At 42.4% G+C, this 22,690-nt stretch overlaps 1 protein-coding gene across 1 annotated transcript; it reads left to right on the top strand.

The window, feature by feature from the left end:
* The first annotated feature begins 252 nt into the window (after nt 1–252).
* adi1 (acireductone dioxygenase 1) lies at nt 253–17,551 on the top strand. The gene is made up of 5 exons (XM_078213207.1): nt 253–520; nt 736–948; nt 8,301–8,420; nt 12,966–13,145; nt 17,263–17,551. The coding sequence occupies exons 2-5, from the start codon at nt 832–834 to the stop codon at nt 17,380–17,382; spliced, it is 537 nt and encodes a 178-aa protein (XP_078069333.1). The 5' UTR covers nt 253–520; nt 736–831; the 3' UTR covers nt 17,383–17,551.
* Nucleotides 17,552–22,690: the final 5,139 nt, after the last annotated feature.

A 22,690-nucleotide genomic window follows, 5' to 3' on the forward strand; every position in this document is an offset into this window, starting at 1 on the left:
ACGCTATGTAAACACAGGTAAAGGCAAAATATTGCGGATGCTGGAATCTGAAACAAAAACAGAAAATGCTGGAAAATCTCAACAGATCTGACAACATCTGTGGAGAGAGAATAGAGCCAATGTTTCGAGTCTGGGTGAGTTGGCTCTATTCTCTCTCCACAGATGCTGTCAGTCCTGCTAATATGTAAATATGGATCTTGCTTTCTGTCTGAGCTGCAAGACCTGCAAACCCCCCCCAGAGAGTTTTCCGGTCTGGACTCGTTGCAGAATCACTGTTTCATTCCCAACTCACCTAAGAGTGTGGTGCACACCAGGACTCCCCAAATTCTGGCTCCTGACCCTTGCCCAGCTGCAGATTTGGGAGGGTGGGAGTAAGCTCCGAGGTAACAGTGGCTGCAGTGGGACTCGGATTGAATTCTAATAACTGTGAGGTCCCTTTAAATGCTGAGTTTTGGTAGGCGTGGTCTATGAGATCTTTGAGGCCTGACTCATGTTGCAAAAGCAAAGAGCCTGTGCAAAGGTGAGGGTTGCAACTTTTTAAAAATCCTCTTGACCATATAGCAAACACTCATAACTTTAAAAAGTTTTACCTGACAAACAATTGTATTGCAGTACTTCTCTAAAGAAGTGCTTTAAACAAAGACTAACCGAATTGAAACAAGCAACACCGATGATGTGTTTATTAGGCCAGAGTGCAGTACAGTTTCACTAAGTTGCCCCCTTTTCACTTTGCAGAGTTTGTGATCTGTCCAATTCATTGCAGCAGGGACATCATTTCAAAAACTATCCTCGTCAACCAGGGAAGCTGCTGAAGTGGAGCCAGCCCCCGGAATGGAAGCCTGGTACATGGACGACTCGGCTGATGATCAGCGGAAGCCTCACAAGCGGCAGCCCAATGTTGCGGTGACTGGGGAGGAGCTGGAACGACACGGCATCTTGTACTGGCAGGTGAGGCCAGCACTCCAGCCCAGTGTGAGCGGCTCGAAAATTCTCACTACTCAGTTGCAAAGGAAAGTCTCTATCTTTCATGCTATCTTATTTGACACAGTCGGGTAAAACTAACCTGTCCCACTTCGGTCCAATCCCAGCTCACGTTTCCGATTGGTGATGATGTGGAGATGGCGGCTGGGATGGACACAGTAAGAAGTCTCACAATACCAGGTTGAAGTCCAACAGGTTTATTTGGAATCACGAGCTTTTGGAGCGCTGCTCCTTCATCAGGTGAGTGGGGACCTGAAGGAGCAGCACTCTGTGATTCCAAATAACTTTAACCTGGTGTTGTGAGACTTACTGTCCCTATTAGTGGTAGAGAGGTTTTACCGAGTTTCCAGCCCCTCAGTGTACTACATTTATGCTTATGTGCACATACATGGGTGTGTATATAATATATACCTGCATGTATATATGCTGCCATAAGTAATTTCCATAAGTATTTTTTCCCCTCAAATTTGCTTTTTAAAATAACATGTTTCACAACACCGGTTAAAGTCCAACAGGTTTATTTGGAATCGCTCCGAAAGCTTGTGATTCCAAATAAGCCTGTTGGACGTGGTGTTGTGTGACCTCTTACTGTGCCCACCCCAGTCCAACGCCGGAATCTCCACATCGTGGCTGCTTTTTAAAGGCCAAGGGACTGCTCCCAATCAGTGTCTTGACAAGTCTGCCAACAAAGTCACCAACCATTCACACATCATACCTGCCAATCCCCTGAACTTTCTGCATGTCTGAATATTGGATCATTTCATCTCCCCCCCCACCCCCCCCCCCCCCCCCACAACTTCTACAATCTGAAATGCTATCCTGGGAGTTAACAAAAGTGCTGAAGGTTCCTGAGATAAATATAAACATAGCATAAACTCCTGCCTTTACTGTACCCTCAATTTCCCCCCAAAATATATATGATTATAAAATTTATGAAAGTACATTTCATCACATTCAAAGTTGACAATCAGTTTCTTCTAATATTGTTATACACTGCATTTATAATTAGTTAATATTTTAAAAATTAATTACATATCAGAAATACAGCCCAAGGGGTTTTACTGAGTTTCCAGCCACTCAGTGTACTACATTTCTGCTTGTGTGTGCATATTGCATACATGTGTGTGCATAGTGCATTTAAGTATACAGGTATGTGCATAACAATATTGTTTCTAACTCGGATAATATAACAGAGGGTGCAGAAAAGATTTGAATAGTTCCAGGAGGAATACGCTTCAGCTATGCAGATAGATCGGAGAAGCAAACTAAGCTTGTCTCCTTGGAGAGGAGCAGATTTGGTGGAGGTATTCAAAATCATGAAGGGCTTGAAGCAGAGAGAGAGAAACTGCTCCCACTTGTGGAAGGATCAGGAACCAGAGAACAGAGGTTTAAAGTGAATGACAAAAAGAACCAAAGGCGACATGAGGAAATCACGTTGTGTGCGGTTAGGATTTGGAATGCAGTGTCTGAGAGTGTGGTGAAATCAGATTCACTTGTGATTTTGGAAAAGGAATTGGATAAATATCTGAAGTATTTATACTTCAGATATTTATCCTGGAAAAATATCCAGGATAAGGCTGGATCCAGGCTACAGGAAAAGGATGGGAGATTGAGACTAGCTTTTGCAAAGAGCAGGCACAGATAGGATGGGTTGATTTAGCCTCCTTCTGTACTGTAACCATTCTATGATTTTGGATTTGCGAATGAGAGTTTTGAGATCAAGGTATTGTCAGACCAAGAGAAAGTAGATTTTTTTTAATGAGTATATGGGGGACTGATACTTCAGTGCAACATGGGCAGCAGAGTTTTGGATGAGCTCAAATTTAAGGAGGATCAAAGATGGGATCGCATCGAGGTGAATAAAAGCATGTATGAGGGTTTCAGCAACAGATGGACTGTGGAAATGGCAGAGATAGAGGATGGAGGTAATCTTTGTAATGGGAGGCTATGGGTTCAGGGGCCCAGCTCAAGATAACAAGGTTGCGAACAATATTGTTTTGCCTGAGATAGAGACTGGGGAGAGAAATGTAACCCATGGCTGGAGAATGAAGTTTGTTTAAGGGGCTTAAGACAATGGGAGTTTTTATTCTTAATAATATATTAATGGAGGAAATTGCAGACCACCCTACACTGGAGGTTCTAAAAGCAAGCTGACAAGATGGATGGATTGAGGGAGGTCGTGACGAGGTCGTGCTAGGTTTTGGCAGGTTAAATGTAAGAACCTGTTGTCATGTCTTTGGTTGGTTTCCTGAGTTTGACCCAGCCTATGGTATGCAAGTATTTTAGGTACTTATCCTACACACGAGCTGTGATCCTAATCCTATGTGTATGTTTTCTCCTCTTTTTCCCTTTCCTTCAACCACACATTCAAGTCTGTTCTTAAATGTTGACATGGTCTCCACTTCAGGTCCATGGTGTTCATTCTGCAGTCTGAACCCTCAGTGTATGTAAAGTAAATATTCTCCTACTGACTCTCCCAGATGTCTTGTATTTAATATATCCATGTCCTCTTTTTCAAGATCCATCAGTCACTAGAAACAGTCGACTTCTGCCTATTGTGCTCCATTCTCTTGCTGTTTCTTGCTTCCTTGTTACAGAAATCACATGTCCACTCCTCTTCAATTTTAGTTTAGCAGTCTCCCTTTATATATGTATTTACTATATATACATATATGTGTGTGTATATATATATATATATATGTATATATACACACAAACAAAAATCCCACTGTTAACCTCTAGTCTTGTGTGCCAATTTCTCTCTTCACCTCACTCTAGTTACTCACTCTTGCTGTTTCTGCTCCATTCCAATCTGGTACCCTTGCTTTTGCATTAACTTCTTTCCTATCTCCATTGTCCTAGTCCTGGTCCCCTCATGCCAACACTATAGTTAAGAAAGCCCATCAATGCCGCTACTTTCTCAGAAGACTAAGGAAATTTGGCCTGTCAGCTACGACTCTCACCAACTTTTACAGATGCACCATAGAAAGCATTCTTTCTGGTTGTATCACAGCTTGGTATGGCTCCTGCTCTGTCCAAGACTGCAATAAATTACAAAAGATCGTGAATGTAGCCCAGTCCATCACGCAAACCAGCTTCCCATCCATTGACTCTGTCTACACTTCCCGCTACCTCGGCAAAGCAGCCAGCATAATTAAGGACCCCACGCACCCCGGACATTCTCTCTTCCACCTTCTTCCTTCAGGAAAAAGATACAAAAGTCTGAGTTCATGTACCAACCGACTCAAGAACAGCTTCTTCCCCGCTGCTGTCAGACTTTTGAATGGATTTACCTTGCATTAAGTTGATCTTTCTCCACACCCTAGCTATGACTGTAATAGTACATTCTACACTCTCTCGTTTCCTTCTCTATGAACGGTATGTTTTGTCTGCGCAAGAAACAATACTTTTCACTGTATGTTAATACATGTGACAATAATAAATCAAATCAAATCAAAATTGTCACATAGTCACTACATCCAAGGTACTCATCCACAATTAAGTAATCTACTCGATCTATTTAATTTTTCTCAACTAGATCTAGCATTGTCTGTCCTGTTGCAAATATGTAAAAGTACATGAGGACGGAGTTCTGCTCATCTGTGAGAATTCTTTGCATCTTTTAGAATTCTGTTACTTTTACATGACTGGGACAAGGAGCGAGTAATTAAAATATCTGAGAACAACAACTTTGTTCTTCATTTTCACAGATCTGTTCATTTAGATTTTCGCTCACAATTAGGGATCTGCAGTACAGCCCTAGTAATGTATCACCCCCTAATCCTAGACTTTCTAACCAGCAGAAAGAGTTTCTCCCAATCCACCCTACCTGTTCCCTTTAATATTTTATAAACTTTGATCAAAGCAGTCCTCACCTTTCTAAATTGCAGGCAAGACAACTCTATTTTGTGCAATCTCTCCCTGTTATTTAACCCTTGGAATCCAAGTATCATTCTAATAAATCTATTCTGCACTTTCTCTCTCTCTCTGAGACATATCCTTCCTAGGTCTCGTGCCCAAAACTGTTCACTGTTTACAATGCTGTCTACCTTCGTACCATTGGTTGTGGGATAGGTTAGCTCTTATAGATACACTGGCCACTGTTTAGCATGCATAATGTTTCACCAGGTTGACACCTCAGTTTTAGTTAAGTCTGAGATTGCTTGTGGTCTTGCCTACTACACTCCTCACTGAACCAGGATTGGCCATCTGGTTTGATGGAGGAGAGAGGGATATGCTGGATCATGAGGGTTCAGATTGTACTATGCAGTTATATAGCTGCTGACAGTCCATAGTGCTTCATGGATGTCCAGTTTTATGGTGTTAGATCTGTTCTGCATCTATCCCAGTTGGCATTATAATAGTACAATCTGCCACAATGGAGGGCATCGTTAGTATGAAGATGAGAATGTATTTCTATAAGTACAGTGCACTAGCTACTTGCATCTGTCCACAGTGGTATCGATACATCTGTTAGATCCCAATTGATGTTCTAATTGTATGGGAAAATCCCAGAATGGAACCCTACCCCAAAATATTGTAACACTTTTTATTGGAACATGGAGGAACAGAGTCACAAGACCACTAATTAGTTTTAACAAACAAGAAAAAAAACATTTGTTAAATGTGAAATGATAGGATTATGATAAAATACTCATTTACTCCTCCCTTAGCTTAACAAATACACACAAATTTTAAGATTAACACTGATTACAAAGTTTATCTTAAGCTACAATGGTCTCAGTAACACAAAATCCCTTTAAGCACACAGATTGGCTGTGGTCACATAAACACACTCCACCCTGAACCCAAGTTAGTGTCTGTGGATTTCTCCTCAGAACCCCACAGATGATTGTCACATGACAGCTTCCAAACTTCACTCCCAAAAGCATGCTCAATATTTTTTTGTTCACAATAATGCTTTCTATTAGCGGTTTGCATTCCGAAAGTCAGTCCAGGTTTTCCAAATGACAATTCTAAACAAAGCTTCCACTCCACTTTTAACAGCAAATCCAATCCAGGATTTCACACCACCCCTTTTAGTATTTCTTTGTCTGGATTGCTGTACAAACTGTTTACAATTGCTTTAACTCTCAATTCCTAGATTCCAGTAAAATAGCACCAACCATTTGATTTACCTCTGAAGTCTGCTGTTCCACTTTTAAATCTAGCTACTGCAATTGTCTCTTTAACTCAGAACACTTTGTTTACTCTTCCATAAATTCTTCTGAACAATATCTTGGTTTTGTTTAATTAACTTCAGTCCTCTGAAACATTCATTATGTCCCATTTCCCAGGTTATCTAGAATGTAACTTGTTCATTAGAAAACCTGTATATTTGCAACTCTATTGTCCTGTCCAGCTTCTCCTGGTAGAGTTGAGAAATGTTCATTCCCAAGTATCCTGCCAACAAATTCCAGCTAAAGCTGAGACTTAAAAGTTTTCTACCTTACAAGGCTTCCAGTTGTTAAGTAATAACTGCCACTACTATTCCTTCTTCATGCTGTAACCCTCTCTAAACATAATTTGATGTGACAGTGTCCAAAAGTCCAAAGAATTTGTGATCTTTTCAAGAGAGGCACCTCTTCAGGACTTCTTCGTCTCTGGACTCTGTCAATAATTTGACAACCTCCTCTTGGATATCAACCCAAGATCATCATGCTTCTGTGTCTTTGTTCTTGTGAGCACAATATTCACAATGTGGCTGCAGGGAACTGAGAAGACGATGACATAGTAGTAATATCACTGGATTGGTAATCCAGAGGCTCAGGTTAATGCTTTGGAGACATGGATTCAAATCCCACCACAGGAGCTAGTAGGATTTAAATTAAATGAATAAAACATGGAATTGAAAGTTAGTCTCAGTCATGGTGACCATGAATCTATCATCGATTGTTGTAAAAATCCATCTAGCCTTTTAGGAGGATATCTGCCTTCCTTACCTGGTTTGACTTACATGCCCACAGCAGTGTGGTTGACTCTTAATTGCTTTCAAGGGCAATGGGGATTGGCAAACAAATGCTAGCCTTACCAGTGATGCCCATATTCCATGAAAGAATTTAATAAAACAAATTATGAAGACTCTGGCAGGAAGAATCATGTACTCAGACCTCCATTCAGCATGGTCTCCATTCTTACAATATGCCAGTGACTGATAATAGCAGAGTGGCGACCCACGATAAGAAATAGGCATTACTACAGACATGGAAAGAGGAAACACTTAAAAAAAAAAGTGGAAAGAAATACTGGAAAGCAAATGCGTCAAACCAGGCTGTAATAGGTTATCACAAAAAGCATTGTAAGTAGGGAAGGCGATGGCCTAGTAGTATTATCGCTAGACAATTAATCCAGAAACTCAACTAATGTTCTGGGGGCCCGGGTTCAAATCCTGCCACAGCACATGATGGAATTTGAATTCAATAAAACAAAATCTGGAATTAAGAATCTACTGATGACCATGAAACCATTGTCGATGGTCGGGAAAACCTATCTGGTTCACTAATGTCCTTTAAGGAAGACCTTACCTGGTCTGGCCTACATGTGATTCCACAGCCACAGCTGGCTGATTCTCAACTGTCCTCTGAACAAGGGCAACCAGGGATGGGCAGTAAATGCTGGCACAGCCAGTGACACCCATGTCCCGCGAAAGAATAAAAAAAGTGAAAGCAGCCCTAGAGAACATATTGCAAACTGCTTAGTTCTAAGGATGTAATCTCAAGAAGATTATCATTGTTCCCCTGCCAAGTATGACGCTGTAATATGCTTCAGTCGCAGAACTTGCTTCATCTACATAAATGTTCCCCAGCCAATTAATATCATTTAAAAAGATTTAAGAGTTTGGCATTTCTGCATGACCTCTTGCTTGGTGGTCAAAAATCAGTCCACTTAAAAAATAAAGAACATAGAAATAATTGAAAAATGAAGAAAGTAAAAAAAAACTTGGATGAAAAAGTGACAATAGATATTGGTAGAGTATGCTTAAAAAAACATTCTGTCTTGTAATTAATCAGATGCAATTAGTTTATGCTAAGATAACATCAATTAGATTTCATGGTGAAACTCGAAATCATAATTCTTCAAGACCTTGCACTTGTAGTTTAGTTACTAATCTGCAATGTTTGTAATGTTCGTGACATTACAGAGCATCAAAGAAAACCTTATAAACTCTTCCTTTCAAAAAGACTTCATCAAATAGGATTTGGGCCATCATTTATTTTTCCCTTTGTTGCAGATGCATTTTGAGTATTTTTTAAAGTACCGATTGTCGGCCCCCCCGCAGTTTGTCATTGTGTGACACATTCTATGTTCTCGCTCTGCAGATGGATGCGGAAAAATATGAGAATGATCCGGAGCTCGAGAAGATCCGCAAAGAGAGGAATTACTCCTGGATGGATATCATAAATGTACACAAAGATACAATGCCAAATTATGAGGAAAAGGTAATTGTTTACTTTCTGCTTTGCATCTCTGAATTGCTTTTGATATAAGTAAGTTGTCAGCCAGTTTCTGAAGGATAGTATGAGTGCAGTGGCCCAATGGTAGCACTCCATTTCCTGGGTCAGTAGGTTGTGGGTTTCAGCCTCCCTCCAGCGACTTGAACAGATGCTTTGGGCTGGTATAAAAACAGAAAAGGCTGGAGAAACCCAGCAAGTCTGACAACATCCGTGGAGGGACAATGGAGCCAACGTTGTGAGTCAACAGCAGAGCTGACGAAGGGTCATCCAAACTCAAAACGTTGGCTCTATTCTCTCTCCACAGATGTTGTCAGACCTGCTGAGTTTCTCTGGTATTTTCTGTTTTTGTTTCAGATGCCAGCATCCACTGTATTTTGCCTTTATCTTAGGGCTGGTATACCAGTATGGAGGGAAGATTGCAGTGTTGAAGGTATTGTCTTGCAAACGAGTTTTTAAACTGAGAATCTGAGTCTGCCATCTCAGCTGGATGCATGGATCCTGTGACGCTATTTCAAGATGTGGAGATGCCGGCGTTGGACTGGGGTAAACACAGTAAGAAGTTTAACAACACCAGGTTAAAGTCCAACAGGTTTATTTGGTAGCAAAAAAGCCACACAAGCTTTCGGAGCTGCAAGCCCCTTCTTCAGGTGAGTGGGAATTCTGTTCACAAACAGGGCATATAAAGACACAGACTCAATTTACATGAATAATGGTTGGAATGCGAATACTTACAACTAATCAAGTCTTTAAGAAACAAAACAATGTGAGTGGAGAGAGCATCAAGACAGGCTAAAAAGATGTGTATTGTCTCCAGACAAGACAGCCAGTGAAACTCTGTGGGGGGTTACAGATAGTGTGACATGAACCCAATATCCCGGTTGAGGCCGTCCTCGTGTGTGCGGAACTTGGCTATCAGTTTCTGCTCAGCGACTCTGCGCCATCGTGTGTCGCGAAGGCCGCCTTGGAGAACGCTTACCCGAATATCAGAGGCCGAATGCCCGTGACCGCTGAAGTGCTCCCCAACAGGAAGAGAACAGTCTTGCCTGGTGATTGTCGAGCGTAAATTGAGTCTGTGTCTTTATATGCCCTGTTTGTGAACAGAATTCCCACTCACCTGAAGAAGGGGCTTGCAGCTCCGAAAGCTTGTGTGGCTTTTGTTACCAAATAAACCTGTTGGACTTTAACCTGGTGTTGTTAAACTTCTTACTACGCTATTTCAAAGCAGAGCAGGAGACCATTTCCCAGCGTCTCTGCCAATAATTATCCTTAGACCATAAGACGTTGGAGCAGAATTAGGCCACTCGGCCCATCGAGTCTGCTCCGCAGTCGCCTTAAAATAAAACATTACCTGATTATTATCATGTTGCTGTTTGTGGGAGCTTGCTGTGCACAGATTGTCTGCCGTATTTCCTACGTTACAACAGTGATTACAGTTCAAAAGCACTTCCTTGATGTACCGAGGTAGTGAAAGATGCTATAAATGCAAGTCTTTCTTTACATGCCAGATTAGCTCAGTTGATAGTGCTGTTACCTTTAAATTGGAAGCACAGGAGTTTGGCCCTTCAACAGAATTGAATACGCAATCTCCGAGACTGACACTGCAATGCAGTACTGAGGCAGTGCTGCAAACGTCTTTCATACAAAGCATATGAATGAGGAGCAGGAGTCGGCCACTCCAGTCTCTTGAACCTGTTCTGCCATTCAACAAGATCATGGCCAATCTGATTTTAACCTCAACTCCACATTCCTGTACAGCCCAGTGACCTTTCACCCCTTTGCTTATCAATAATCCATTTACTTCTGCCTTAAAAGTATCTAAAGACTCTGCTTTCATTTTCACGATGTAGGCTTGATAAGCCGAATCGCCGCCTTCTGCACTGTAGGGGTACTATGATTGTATAACTGAAGCATATTCAATTCCTCTTGCAGTAAACAATAATCTATTAGCTTTTCTAACTACTGGTTGTACTTCTGTACTAACTTTTTGCGATTCATGCGCAAGGACACCCAGATCCCTCTGCATCAGCTCTCCAACCTCTTACTATTTAGCTAATAAACTGCTTTTTTAATTCTTCCTTCCAAAATAGACAATTTCACATTTTTCCACATTATTTGCCAGATAGTTTGAGTCATGACATTAAATCAAAGTCCATTCGCTCAAGCAGGTATAAAGGAGTATTGTTGAACGAAGCACAGAGTGCGCTCCTGGTGCCCAGGACAACATACACCCCTTAAATTCTTGTATCTAAAAAGGAATAGAATCCATACAGTGCAGAAGGAGGCCATTCGGCCCATCAAGCCAGCACCGACAACAATTCCACTCAGGCCCTATCCCTGTGAACCCATATATTTACCCTGCTAGTCCCCCTGACGCTAGGGGGCAATTGAGCATGGCTAGTCAACCTAATAAGAGTTTTAACAACACCAGGTTAAAGTCCAACAGGTTTATTTGGTAGCAAATACCATTAGCTTTCGGAGCGCTGCTCCTTCGTCAGATGGAGTGGAAATGTGCTCTCAAACAGTGCACAGAGACACAAAATCAAGTTACAGAATACTGATTAGAATGCGAATCCCTACAGCCAACCAGATCTTAAAGATACAGACAATGTGGGTGGAGGGAGCATTAAGCACAGGTTAAAGAGATGTGTATTGTCTCCAGACAGGACAGCCTGCAAGTCCAGGAGGCAAGCTGTGGGGGTTACTGATAATGTGACATAAATCCAACATCCCGGTTTAGGCCGTCCTCAAGTGTGCAGAACTTGGCTATCAGTTTCTGCTCAGCGAGTCTACGCTGTCGTGTGTCATGAAGGCCGCCTTGGAGAACGCTTACCTGAAGATCCGAGGCTGAATGCCCGTGACTGCTGAAGTGCTCCCCCACAGGAAGAGAACAGTCTTGCCTGATGATTGTCGAGCGGTGTTCATTCATCCGTTGTCGTAGCGTCTGCATGGTTTCCCCAATGTACCATGCCTCGGGACATCCTTTCCTGCAGCGTATCAGGTAGACAACGTTAGCCGAGTTGCAAGAGTAGGTACCGTGTACCTGGTAGATGGTGTTCTCATGTAAGATGATGGCATCCGTGTCGATGATCCGGCACATCTTGCAGAGGTTGCTGTGGCAGGGTTGTGTGGTGTCGTGGTCACTGTTCTCCTGAAGGCTGGGTAGTTTGCTGCGGACAATGGTCTGTTTGAGGTTGTGCGGTTGTTTGAAGGCAAGAAGTGGGGGTGTGGGGATGGCCTTGGTGAGATGTTCGTCGTCTTCAATGACATGTTGAAGGCTCCGGAGGAGATGCCGTAGCTTCTCCGCTCCGGGGAAGTACTGGACAACAAAGGGTACTCTGTCCACCATGTCCTGTGTTTGCCTTCTGAGGAGGTCGGTGCGGTTTTTCGCTGTGGCGCGTCGGAACTGTTGATCGATGAGTCGAGCGCCATATCCTGTTCTTATGAGGCCAACCTAACCCACACATCTTTGGAGCATGGGAGGAAACCAGAGCACCCGGAGGAAACCCACGTAGACACGGCGAGAATGTGCAAACTCCACACAGACGCCCAAGGTCGGAATTGAACCTGGGTCCCTGGCGCTGTGAGGCAGCAATGCTAATCACTGTACCACCATGCAGCCCCTAGTAGATCGTTCATCTCATCGATGCTTAATGGGATCTCGCTATGCAGAAAAGTGATGCCACATTGCATCACTAATCATAATTAGTTGCATGCTAATCACGAGTAAAATGTTATAAAAATGAAAGTCTTATTTTATAAAATGCTGTAGTTTTTGGAAATCGATACTTAGTCTTTGTAAAGCCTGTTGTTTGACGGTACAGTCAGCAGGCGGCAGCACTGGGCTGTATGATCTGAATATTGCAGCAGTTAATTGCCATTCTGATGATTGATTGGTTAAAGCTTTCGGTACCCTGTTCGATCTTTGATGTCAAAAGTTGTTCTCCCTCCAAAATAAGTTATTGCTGTTCTGAATCAAAAGGAATACTTTAGCACATCAAAAATGTGGCAGCTGCATTTTTGGAAGAAAATAATTAAAGCAAAATGACGGCACTGCCTAGCACGGAGACCTCAAGCCTGGAGAACGCTGTCTGCACATCAATGTGTCTGACTGAACATGGCAGAAATATAATCACAGACAATTCCTGGCTGAGTTTGAATCACGGCCTCACTGACGTTTGAGCTGACCTCTCCTCGGTGAATCCTGAAGGGTTCGTTAGGTCAACTTCTCCACTGCTGTGCAGCAAACCAAGCATTTTATTGGGGGAGGAATAACATGGGCCACTCCCCTGGGCCACTGTCCAGCACTGCAGCCTCCCTCCTTTCAGCCGATTGTCGAATATAATGATTCCGACTGTCTCATTCTCCTTACTGAGCAGACACTAATTGTGAGACGGTTTTTTTTTTGTATATGTTTTGGCATGGTAAAACACTCGCAAATGAACAAGAGTGAATTTAAAAAAAAACGATAATGCTCAAATTGCCACCACACTGCAAATTGTTTTTGACATTAACTGTGTACTTTCTTTTCAGATTAAGTCCTTTTTCCAAGAACACATTCACTTGGACGAAGAAATTCGCTACATCCTTGGTGGGAGTGGATACTTCGATGTGCGAGATGAAGATGACAAGTGGATCCGAATTGCCATGAGAAAAGGAGACATGATAACGCTTCCTGCTGGGATCTATCACCGATTCACGCTGGATGAGAATGTAAGTTCGAGCTGAGAACGTTATTGAGTTTCATCGATCACCATAGAGTTCAAACTAGTAATATTAATGCTGTTGGTGATAGCAGTTGCCTGAGAACATAAAACAGCCGTGCCGAGCTTTGCAACACCCAGCATGCAGGACCGACTGACTACTATCCACCTGGACTCCTTCTCCACTTTAACCTTCAGAGTTCTCATTTGGAGCGCTGGCTGGTTAGCTCCGTTGATCAGAGCATGGTGCTAATAACGCCAAGGTCGTGAGGTCGATCCACATACTGGCCAAAGCAAATCGCCTGTGTGACAGTGATCATGGCTCTTGTTATATAAGTTGGCACAGTGGTTAGCACTGCTGCCCCACAGCACCAGGGACCTGAGTTCGATTCCAGCCTTGGGTGACTGTCTGTGTGGAGTTTGCACAATTCTCCCCGTGCTTCTGATTTCCTCCCACAGTCCAAAGATGTGCTGGTTAGGTGGGTTGGCTATGCTAATTGGCCCTTGGTGTCCAAAGATATGTCAGTTAGGTGGATTAGTCATGGCAGATGCATGGGGTCATGGGGATAGGGTGGAGGGGAGGATCTGGGCCGGTGTAGACTCAATGGGCTGAATGGCCCCTTTCTGCACTGTAGAGGTTCTATGGATATTTGCTACTAACACCAATATCTGTATGTGTTATTTAGTATGTAGGAAGGAGCTGCAAATCAGTAATGCAATTGAGAAATATTCATTTCACAGTGAAATGCTCACATTTCACAGCTCCTGGCTGGCAGCTATTTAAAGTGCATGAAATCTGTGTTGTCCTGCAATATGCATTAAGATCTTTACTACATGGTTTACACCAACGATAAAGTATTGGGAGAGTTGAGGTATTTTGAAACTTCTGAGTCATCCGGACAGTGACTGGCTGCTCAGACTCATTTCCACTGATAATTGCAACTTGATCCAGATATTACTTTGCTGCTAAACTAAGAACTCCTATTGAATGAGTGTCAGAAGATAGATTGCTTTAATTTCTTCTTCTTTCTCCTCCTCACCAATTTTCTCCTTTCCATGCCCGAAGGTGGTTTCTCCTTATTGCAGTATGGGCTACCTAAGGGCTGGTACCCCTCTGGTACCTCGTTTGAGTCGATCATGTGTAATCCTTGACTGTGTAAGCAGACTATTTGGGTGAAACAGGCCACTCTCCTGCAATGTCCTCGCATACATCTTCAGCAAGGGTCACTGGAAAGGATAAGAAATGAGAGACCTCACTTAATTTTCCTTGCTTTTCTAAACCACATCTCCAGTTGTGCTCCATTGTAAAAGCCCCCATCCAATGAGCACATTGAGTTCAGCCATCTGTCGAGATCAGAGATTAAATTTGAGACTTCTGGTCTGTATAGCTAAGCTACTCCCAAGCCCACTAAGGCAGGAAGGAGTAGAAAAGGGAACAGTAGCTCCATCTGTAATGGTAGCACTGCTCATAATTTATCAGTGGGGGGGAACTGTAAAGCAAAACAATCACATTTTCTGAATGACCCGCAAATGAAGTTAAGAAACAATCTTTTCCTCGTTGTGGCTTATGTGGAAATTAGACACTTAATTAACAGGCAAATAATACTTCAAATCAAAAGATGAAATTTTACTTTAAATAGTCGATATAACAAAAAGAATTGAGGGCAGTGGATGGCACAGTGGTTAGCACTGCTGCTTCACAGCACCAGGGACCCGGGTTCAATTCCTGGCTAGGGTCATTTTCTGTGTAGTGTTTGCATGTTCTCCCAATTTCTGTGTGGGTTTCCTCCGGGTGCCCCGGTTTCCTCCCACATTCTGAGAGACGTGCTGGTTAAGCGCATTGACCCGAACAGGCACCGGACTGTGGCAACTAGGGGAATTTCACAGTAACTTCATTGCAGTATTAATGTAAACCTTACTTGTGACTAATAAACAAACATTTACATGGAGATCGGGCAGCCAAGTGGAATTGAGGTCAAGGATCTGACCTGATTTTAATAAATGGTGGAGCAGGCTTGAGGGTCTTAGCAAACAACCTACCATTAGACATTGTTCCATATCCTTCGGTAGAATTTCTGTTGCGCTGGTTACTTTGGCATCGTTCAGTGAAACTGGCATAAAAGACCGGTGATGTTGAGATGCCGGTGTTGGACTGGGGTGGGCACAGTAAGAAGTCTCACAACACCAGGTTAAAGTCCATCAGGATTATTTGGAATCACGAGCTTTTGGATGCGCTGCTCTTTCCTCAGATGAGTTACTCATGATTCCAAATAATCCTGTTGGACTTTAACCTGGTGTTGAGAGACTTCTTACTGTGCCCAACCCAGTCCAACACAAAAGACCGAGGAATTCTAGGGAAGATTACACACAGCGTAAATGAAGTTTCTTTGAATTTTTTTGCATTAGTTTAAAAAGTGGGGCACTGGAAGCAGGCCTGGTTCACCAAACTGCCCCCCCCCCCCTCATGAATTAACCATCATCGGATCACTGGAAGTTTCTGCTAAATACACTTTTTGCCTAAAAACACAAATAGGAATATTTTTCAAAGTTTGAATTTATTGCTTTTTAAATTTACTAAAACTGACTACTGCAGTATAACTCGGGAATAGTTCTGTTTATTTTTTTAAATTCATCTTCTTCAGTAATTTGAAATGGGTTACTCACAGGAGGTGACTTGACGACACATCCCACCCTGTCCAGACAGCTCAGGATCTTGTATGTTTCAATCAAGTCGTCTCTTCTTCTAAACTCCTGAGGATACAAGTCTAGCCTGCCAATCATGTCAAATAACGAGCTTTTGCTTAAAAATGTTAGAAAATAGTTAGCTGTTTCAAAATAGAAACAAAATGCTAGAAACACTCAACAGGCCAGACAACAGTTGTGTGGAGAGGCGAAAAAGTTAAATTTCAGGTCAATTGAAGGTCATCTCTTGTCTTTTCCAGTTTGGGTGAAACTGGTTTTAAGCAAGTACAGAGAAAGTGGGAAGAGGCGGAAAGAACACAAGAGAAGGATTGTGATGGAAACTAGGAGGGAATGGCACAGGGGATGATGGTGCAGAGCAATAGGGAAGGATAATGGGGCATGTAACGAAAAGAGACAAGTCTAGAAGAATAGCAAATCATTCTCAATGCCTGTGCTTTTGCCTTCCCACCATCCGGGGTCCCAAATACGCCTTCCAGATGAAAAGTGATTTATTTGTTGCACTTTCAACTAAGTATATTTGTTTTTCCCCCTCTGTAAACTTGAGGTAATCCAAAATCCTGCTGGCCACGTCCTAACTTGCACTATGTCCCATTCGTCTACTTTCTTAAAACCTGCTTGCATCTAACATTTTCCAGTTCTGAGGAAAGGTGATTGACCTGAAACATTAGCTCTGTTTCTCTTCACTGATGCTGCTTGATCTGCAAAGTATTTCCAGCATTTTCTGTTTTCAGTTTTAGATTTCTAGTATCTGCAGTATCTTCCCTTTGTAGGCTGTCTTCAAGGTTCTGCTTACGTGCTGTGCCTGTTTATTACAGAATGAAAACACAACCTCTTTCACATGTAACGTGGGTTGGGTGGAAACTGGCTTTGTCCAAACTGTTTTGCCTCTCTGGTGTGCAGCATCTGGTCAGATCTTTGCTAGTGTGGCCTGAAATTAATATTGTATAGCTGCTTTCTTCCCAAGTTCTTCCTGAAACTTTCTCTGCCTGTTGCTTTTTTTTAAAACAAAAATGATGAATTTGACATCACTTTCCATGCCTCCCCCTCAAAAAAAAGAGCAATAGATGTAAAACTTACTTAAGGTATAAGTGGCAATGTTACTTTTTTTCTTCCAACCATGCGTCTTCAGATAATGGAGCTGTCCTCAGATCTCTTCAATTTGCTGTTTTTTTTTAAATTTAACGGGCCCAGGGATTAAGAAGTTGATTATCTTTTCTCCAATGTTGTCCTTCTCAGTGTCTTTGTGTTGGTCTGACCAAGATTGAGACCTCTATGAACACCCAGAATCATTCCTCTTGAGTACTGCTACTTTTTATGTAGCAAAGTTATCAAACTTCACAAGATCCTAGCCTTCGAGTTGAAAACAGGTTTGTAGCTTACAGCAGTATATCATGTGGTAACTGAATTTTTTTTTAATGTTGCAGAATTATGTGAAGGTAATGAGGCTGTTTGTTGGAGAACCAGTTTGGACACCTCACTATCGGCCAGCTGATGAATTTGAAGCCCGCAAGAAATACCTTCAATTTCTCAGCCAAAAAAATTAAATTCTACACAATGCCCCAGCAAAATGTTTGCCTTCCCATTGTTTTAATTTGTACAATTCATCAGGAAATAACTGAGGAACGTTTTATTTTTGTTTACTAATTTTACAGATTTACTTATTTTATTTGGGTACAAACTTATGGCACTAATAATAAACAACATTTGTTCAAATCCCAGCATACATTTTGTCAAAATAAATCTGGAATCAAAAGCTAGGATCGGCAACAGTGACGATGAGGCTATTTGGACACCTCACTATCGGCCAGCTTCTGAATGCTGGTAACAAACTGTTTCACTAATGTGCTTTAGGGAAGATGATATTGCTGTTGGTACCCACCCTGACCTAAATATGACACCAGTCCCACAGCAATTTGGTTGACTTGTAACTACCCTCTGAAATGACCAAGCAAGCCACTCAGTTGAATAAAATCACTACAAAAAGGTGTAATAATAAAACAGGCCACCCAGCACAGACCTAAGCAGTGGACTCTGATTGACAAAGGCACAAACAGCCCTGTTGACCGTCCCCAAAGTGTTCTTCACTAACTGGGAATGTGTACCAAAATTGGGAAGGCTGTCTTACAGACAAAGCAAATGACAGCCTGGCAGAGTCCTATTCAGACTCGTCCATCACCATCCCTGGATATGTCTCACTAAAGGTGGGTTACAGTTGGGAGGTAGCGCACCTGGGTGTCCTCAAGCTGTTCTAGGACACTAGCATTTACTCAAAATGTCCTGTCCACAAAAAGGTCAAATCCAATTCCTACCTCATCAATGTATTTTCAATAATCAGAAATGGTGGAAGGTAAGGTATCATTGATAGTACATTGCCCTTACTCACCTGTGCTCAGTTGAGTTTCATGAAGACCACTCAACTTCACACCGTATTGCAGCCTTGTTCCAAACCTCAAAAAAAGCTCAATTCCAGAGCTGAGGTGAGACTGACTGCCCTTGAAATCAAAGTAACATTTAACTAAGTACTGCCCATGTAAAGCCAGTGGAAAACTGCAAAAATTTCCCACCGGTCAGAGTCATATGTACGTGATACAAAGATGGTAGTGGTTATTGGAGACAAATGCCTGAGAACATTGCTGCAGGAGTTCCGTAGGGCAGTGACTGCTTCACTAACGAACTTCCCTCCAACAAAAGGACAGAACTGATGATTGCACAGTGTTCAGTATTATTCATAATTCCTCAGATAATTTAGTCCAAGCCTGCATGCCCCACCATCCAAGCATGGTCTGATGTGTGGCACAAATGTTCTTTGCCATTTAAATGTCAGACAATGATAAATTCCAACAGAGAATCTAACCATCTCCACCTGACACTCAATGTTATTACCAGCAGCAAATCCCCACCACCAATATGCTTGGCATCACCATTAACCAGAAACTTAATTGGACTGGACACAATTCTGAGAAAACAATAGGTCGGAGACTGGGAATTGTGCAGCAACTGACTTACCCTTTGATTCCCCAAATCCTTTCCATCATCTGCAAGGCACAAGTCAGGGGTGTGATGGAATAATCTCCACTTGTCCAGATGAGTGCTTTTCCAAAACCACTCTAGCTCAATAACATGTGATCATCCATGACCATCCTCAACACCAGTGCCCCACAAGGCTGTGTTCTCAGCCCCTACTATATTCCTAATACACCTATGACTGTGTGGCCAATTTTCCCTCCAATTTGATCTTCAAAGTTGCTGACAACACCATCGTAGTGGGTCAGATCTCAAACAATGACGAGACAGTACAGGAATGAGATAGAGAATCTGGTGAACTGGTTCGGCAACAATAATCTCTCCCTCAATGTCAACAAAATGAAGGAGATTGTGATTGATTTCAGGAAGCGTAAAGGAGAACATGCCCCTGTCTACATCAATAGGGACGAAGTAGAAAAGGTCAAGAGCTTCACGTTTTTAGGTGCCCAGATCACCAACAACCTATCCTGGTCCCCCCATGTCGACACTAAAGAAAGCCCACCAACGCCTCTACTTTCTCAGAAGACTAAGAACATTTGGCATGTTAGCTACGACTCTCTCCAACTTTTACAGATGCACCATAGAAAGCATTCTTTCTGGTTGTATCACAGCTTGGTATGGCTCCTGCTCTGTCCAAGACCGCAAGGAACTACAAAAGGTTGTGCATGTAGCCCAATCCATCACGCAAACCAGCTTCTCCTCCGTTGACTTTGTCAACACTTCTTGCTGCCTCAGCAAAGCAGCCAGCATAATTAAATACCCCACACACCCTGGACATTCTCTCTTCCACCTTCTTCCGTTGGGAAAAAGATACAAAAGTCTGAGGTCATGTACCAACCGACTCAAGAACAGCTTCTTCCCTGCTGCTGTCAGACTTTTGAATGGACCTACCTTGCATTAAGTTGATCTTTCTCTACGTCCTAGCTATGACAGTAACACACTCTCATTTCTTTCTCTGAATGGTATATTTTGTATAACGTGCAACAAACAATACTTTTTACTGTATGCTGATCCACGTGACAATAATAAATCAAAATCAAAATGCAGGAAATAGCAGCCGACCTGATCAGCACCTCTTCCACCACTTTCAATTTCCATCCCCAATAATAGCCACACATTGGCTGCAATGTTTACCATACACAAGAAGTAGTGTCGCATCTCATCAAGGCTTCATAAATAGCATGTCTTAAACTAGTGACCTCGAGATGGACAAGAGCCACCAATATGTTGGAACACCAGCACATTCCTCCTCCTCCCTTACACCCGACCATCCTGGCTGTATTGCAATTTCTTTTCCGCCACTGAGTAAAAATCCTGAGCGCTTTGCTCAAAGGCACTGTGGACATCTTCACCCCACAGACTGGTGGTTCAAGGCCAGCCAACTTTAGACATTGTGTTATATATTTAAGTGGTTGCACAACCACTTCAAGAGCAGGCCACATGACTGGATCATAGGTCATCGGGTGGTTCACAGGCTGCCTTAGTTTTATTTTCTGTTATGTGCAGAGAACATCTGGTTCAATAAACTGTTGCTTCGAATCTACATGTATAACCCACATCTTTCTTTTGTTTTAAACCCACAACCCCTAAGATAGGACCTTACACAGTGAACGTCTGGTGAGGACCCCACATATATTGCTTCATGAAAATGACTTCCAATCAGCACTCAAGTGCTAAACCTATAATGGTGTCTGTTTAGTACCTCTAGGAAAGTTCAAATTGCCATCAGCAATTAGGTCCAAATGTGTGTACTACATTTGGACTTTCAAACAGACTAGCCTTATTAACAATGCACTCAACCAAGCTCATGACAATTTTATCAAGGATAGTAAAGGGCAATAAATGCTAGCTTTGCCAGCAACGTGCACATCCTGTGAATGAATAAGGGGAACTGATTTCTTCTCTTCATTAACTCTAATGAAAGCATCAGTTCAGCTCACATTTAGCACAATACACCTTCCTGGTAAAAGTTGAATCCAGTGTCAGGAGCATTTGTGAAAGGATTAAAAAATTCAGTTTGGTTGAAAATCTCTCAAGCTGCTTGCTAGTTATGATGAAGTACTCAAGGACACAAATTTCAAGCCGTTAATTCTCAGGCAGAACATCACAGGTGTTAGTCCTCAAAGACTGGAAAAACAATGTGGAATTGCTCTGCTACTAAATGGTCTGGAGATAATGGCAAGGAGGCGATAATACTTACAGCTCGCATGTAAGAATTTGTCTATTGAACCGGGTGCTCCGGTTTCCTCCCACACTCCAAAGATGTGCAGGTTAGGTGCATTGGCTATGCTAAATTGCCCCTTAGTGTCCCAGGATGCGTAGGTTAGAGGGATTAGCAGGGTAAATATGTGGGGTTACGGGGGATAAGGCCTAGGTGGGATTGTTGTTGGTGTAGACTCGGTGGGCCGAATGGCCTCCTGCACTGTAGGGTTATGATCCTTGAGAGAATTTATTGAACACATGGGACACAGGACAGAGATGGATAATCGAGATACACAAGTTAAGGACAAGTTGTAGATTCGCAGCAGTAAATTAGACTCGATAGCATGTACATGTCTTTACACTGATTGGATATTATAACCAAGTAGACGTGCACATGTTCTAATTGGTTAGTTGTACTCAAACGCTATGCACATTGCAAACCTAATCGATAGTCGTGATTGGACATAATCACTAACAAATGTACACCTTTGATTGGTACATGCTAATTTCTTGTAACCAAACCTGGAGGTATTAAGTGTGTAATCCCGGGGTCAGGACTCTTCAGTGTGCCACCAGCTAGAGCACTAGATCCCTTGCGATAGCTTGCAATAAAGGCCATTTCAAAAAACTCCAAAGCTTTGGGTCTATCAAGGGAAGCAAAGAACAGAATAGCTTGCTCGCTCTTTTCCTCCTGCAACAAGTTGCCTGGAGGCTCTTCAGAACAGCTGTTTGCCATTTTATGCTTGCACTCATTAAGGAGGTTGGACATGATTTGGGTCACCAATACATCAACTGATGCAGTCTCCAGCTGTTGGATTTAAACACGATGTGGATTTCAAGCACCACTGAGTTCTGAAGAAGTCGTATTGAACTTGAAATATAACTCTCTCTCCATAGATACTGCCAGATTTGCTGTGTTTTTCCAGCACTTTCTGTTTTTATTACTACTTAAAGGAATACTCATCATTTCATGATCGTTGCTGTTGGAGGAGGAGCTCTAAAATACCCAGGACACTTTGTCAAGACTTCAACACTTAAGATTTATTCTAGCAATTCTCTGAGAACTTCATTTATAAAAAGTAAATGTACTGTTACATTTCTTGGAAAATCATTAAAGGGAGTGCTTGGTCCTGGCCAGCTTGTAGGGGTACCACTCATTAAAGAGGAGGTCATGAGGTCAGACAGAGCAGCACCAGCTGTGATAGGAGAGACAGGGTGGTGAGGAGGGTAAGGTGATGACTTTCCTCACTGTGGGTCATCGCTTTCTCTAGACTTCCAGTGCCACATCCAAGAACCCGTGTTCCCCCCCACAAACATAATCCTCGACCATCCTTTAACCTGCTGTTGTCAGCCAGCCACTTCGACACCTTCAGTGGAAGTGCAGAAGAGGACCCCACATATATTGCTCCAAGACAATTACTTCCAATCGGCACTCGAGTGCTAAACTTGTGGTAGTGTCTGCTTAGTACCTCCAGAAACGTTCAATTTATGACCATGACCAATTAAGTCCAAAAGCGTGTGCTACATTTGGACTTTCAAACAGACTAGCCTCATCAGCAATGCAGCCAAACTTGGTACCTGTTTTCATTCTGATCAAAATAACTCTCAGAAATTGGGAATGAATCC

This window comes from Mustelus asterias, chromosome 5 (assembly GCF_964213995.1).
Source record: "Mustelus asterias chromosome 5, sMusAst1.hap1.1, whole genome shotgun sequence".
Classification (NCBI taxonomy): domain Eukaryota; kingdom Metazoa; phylum Chordata; class Chondrichthyes; order Carcharhiniformes; family Triakidae; genus Mustelus; species Mustelus asterias.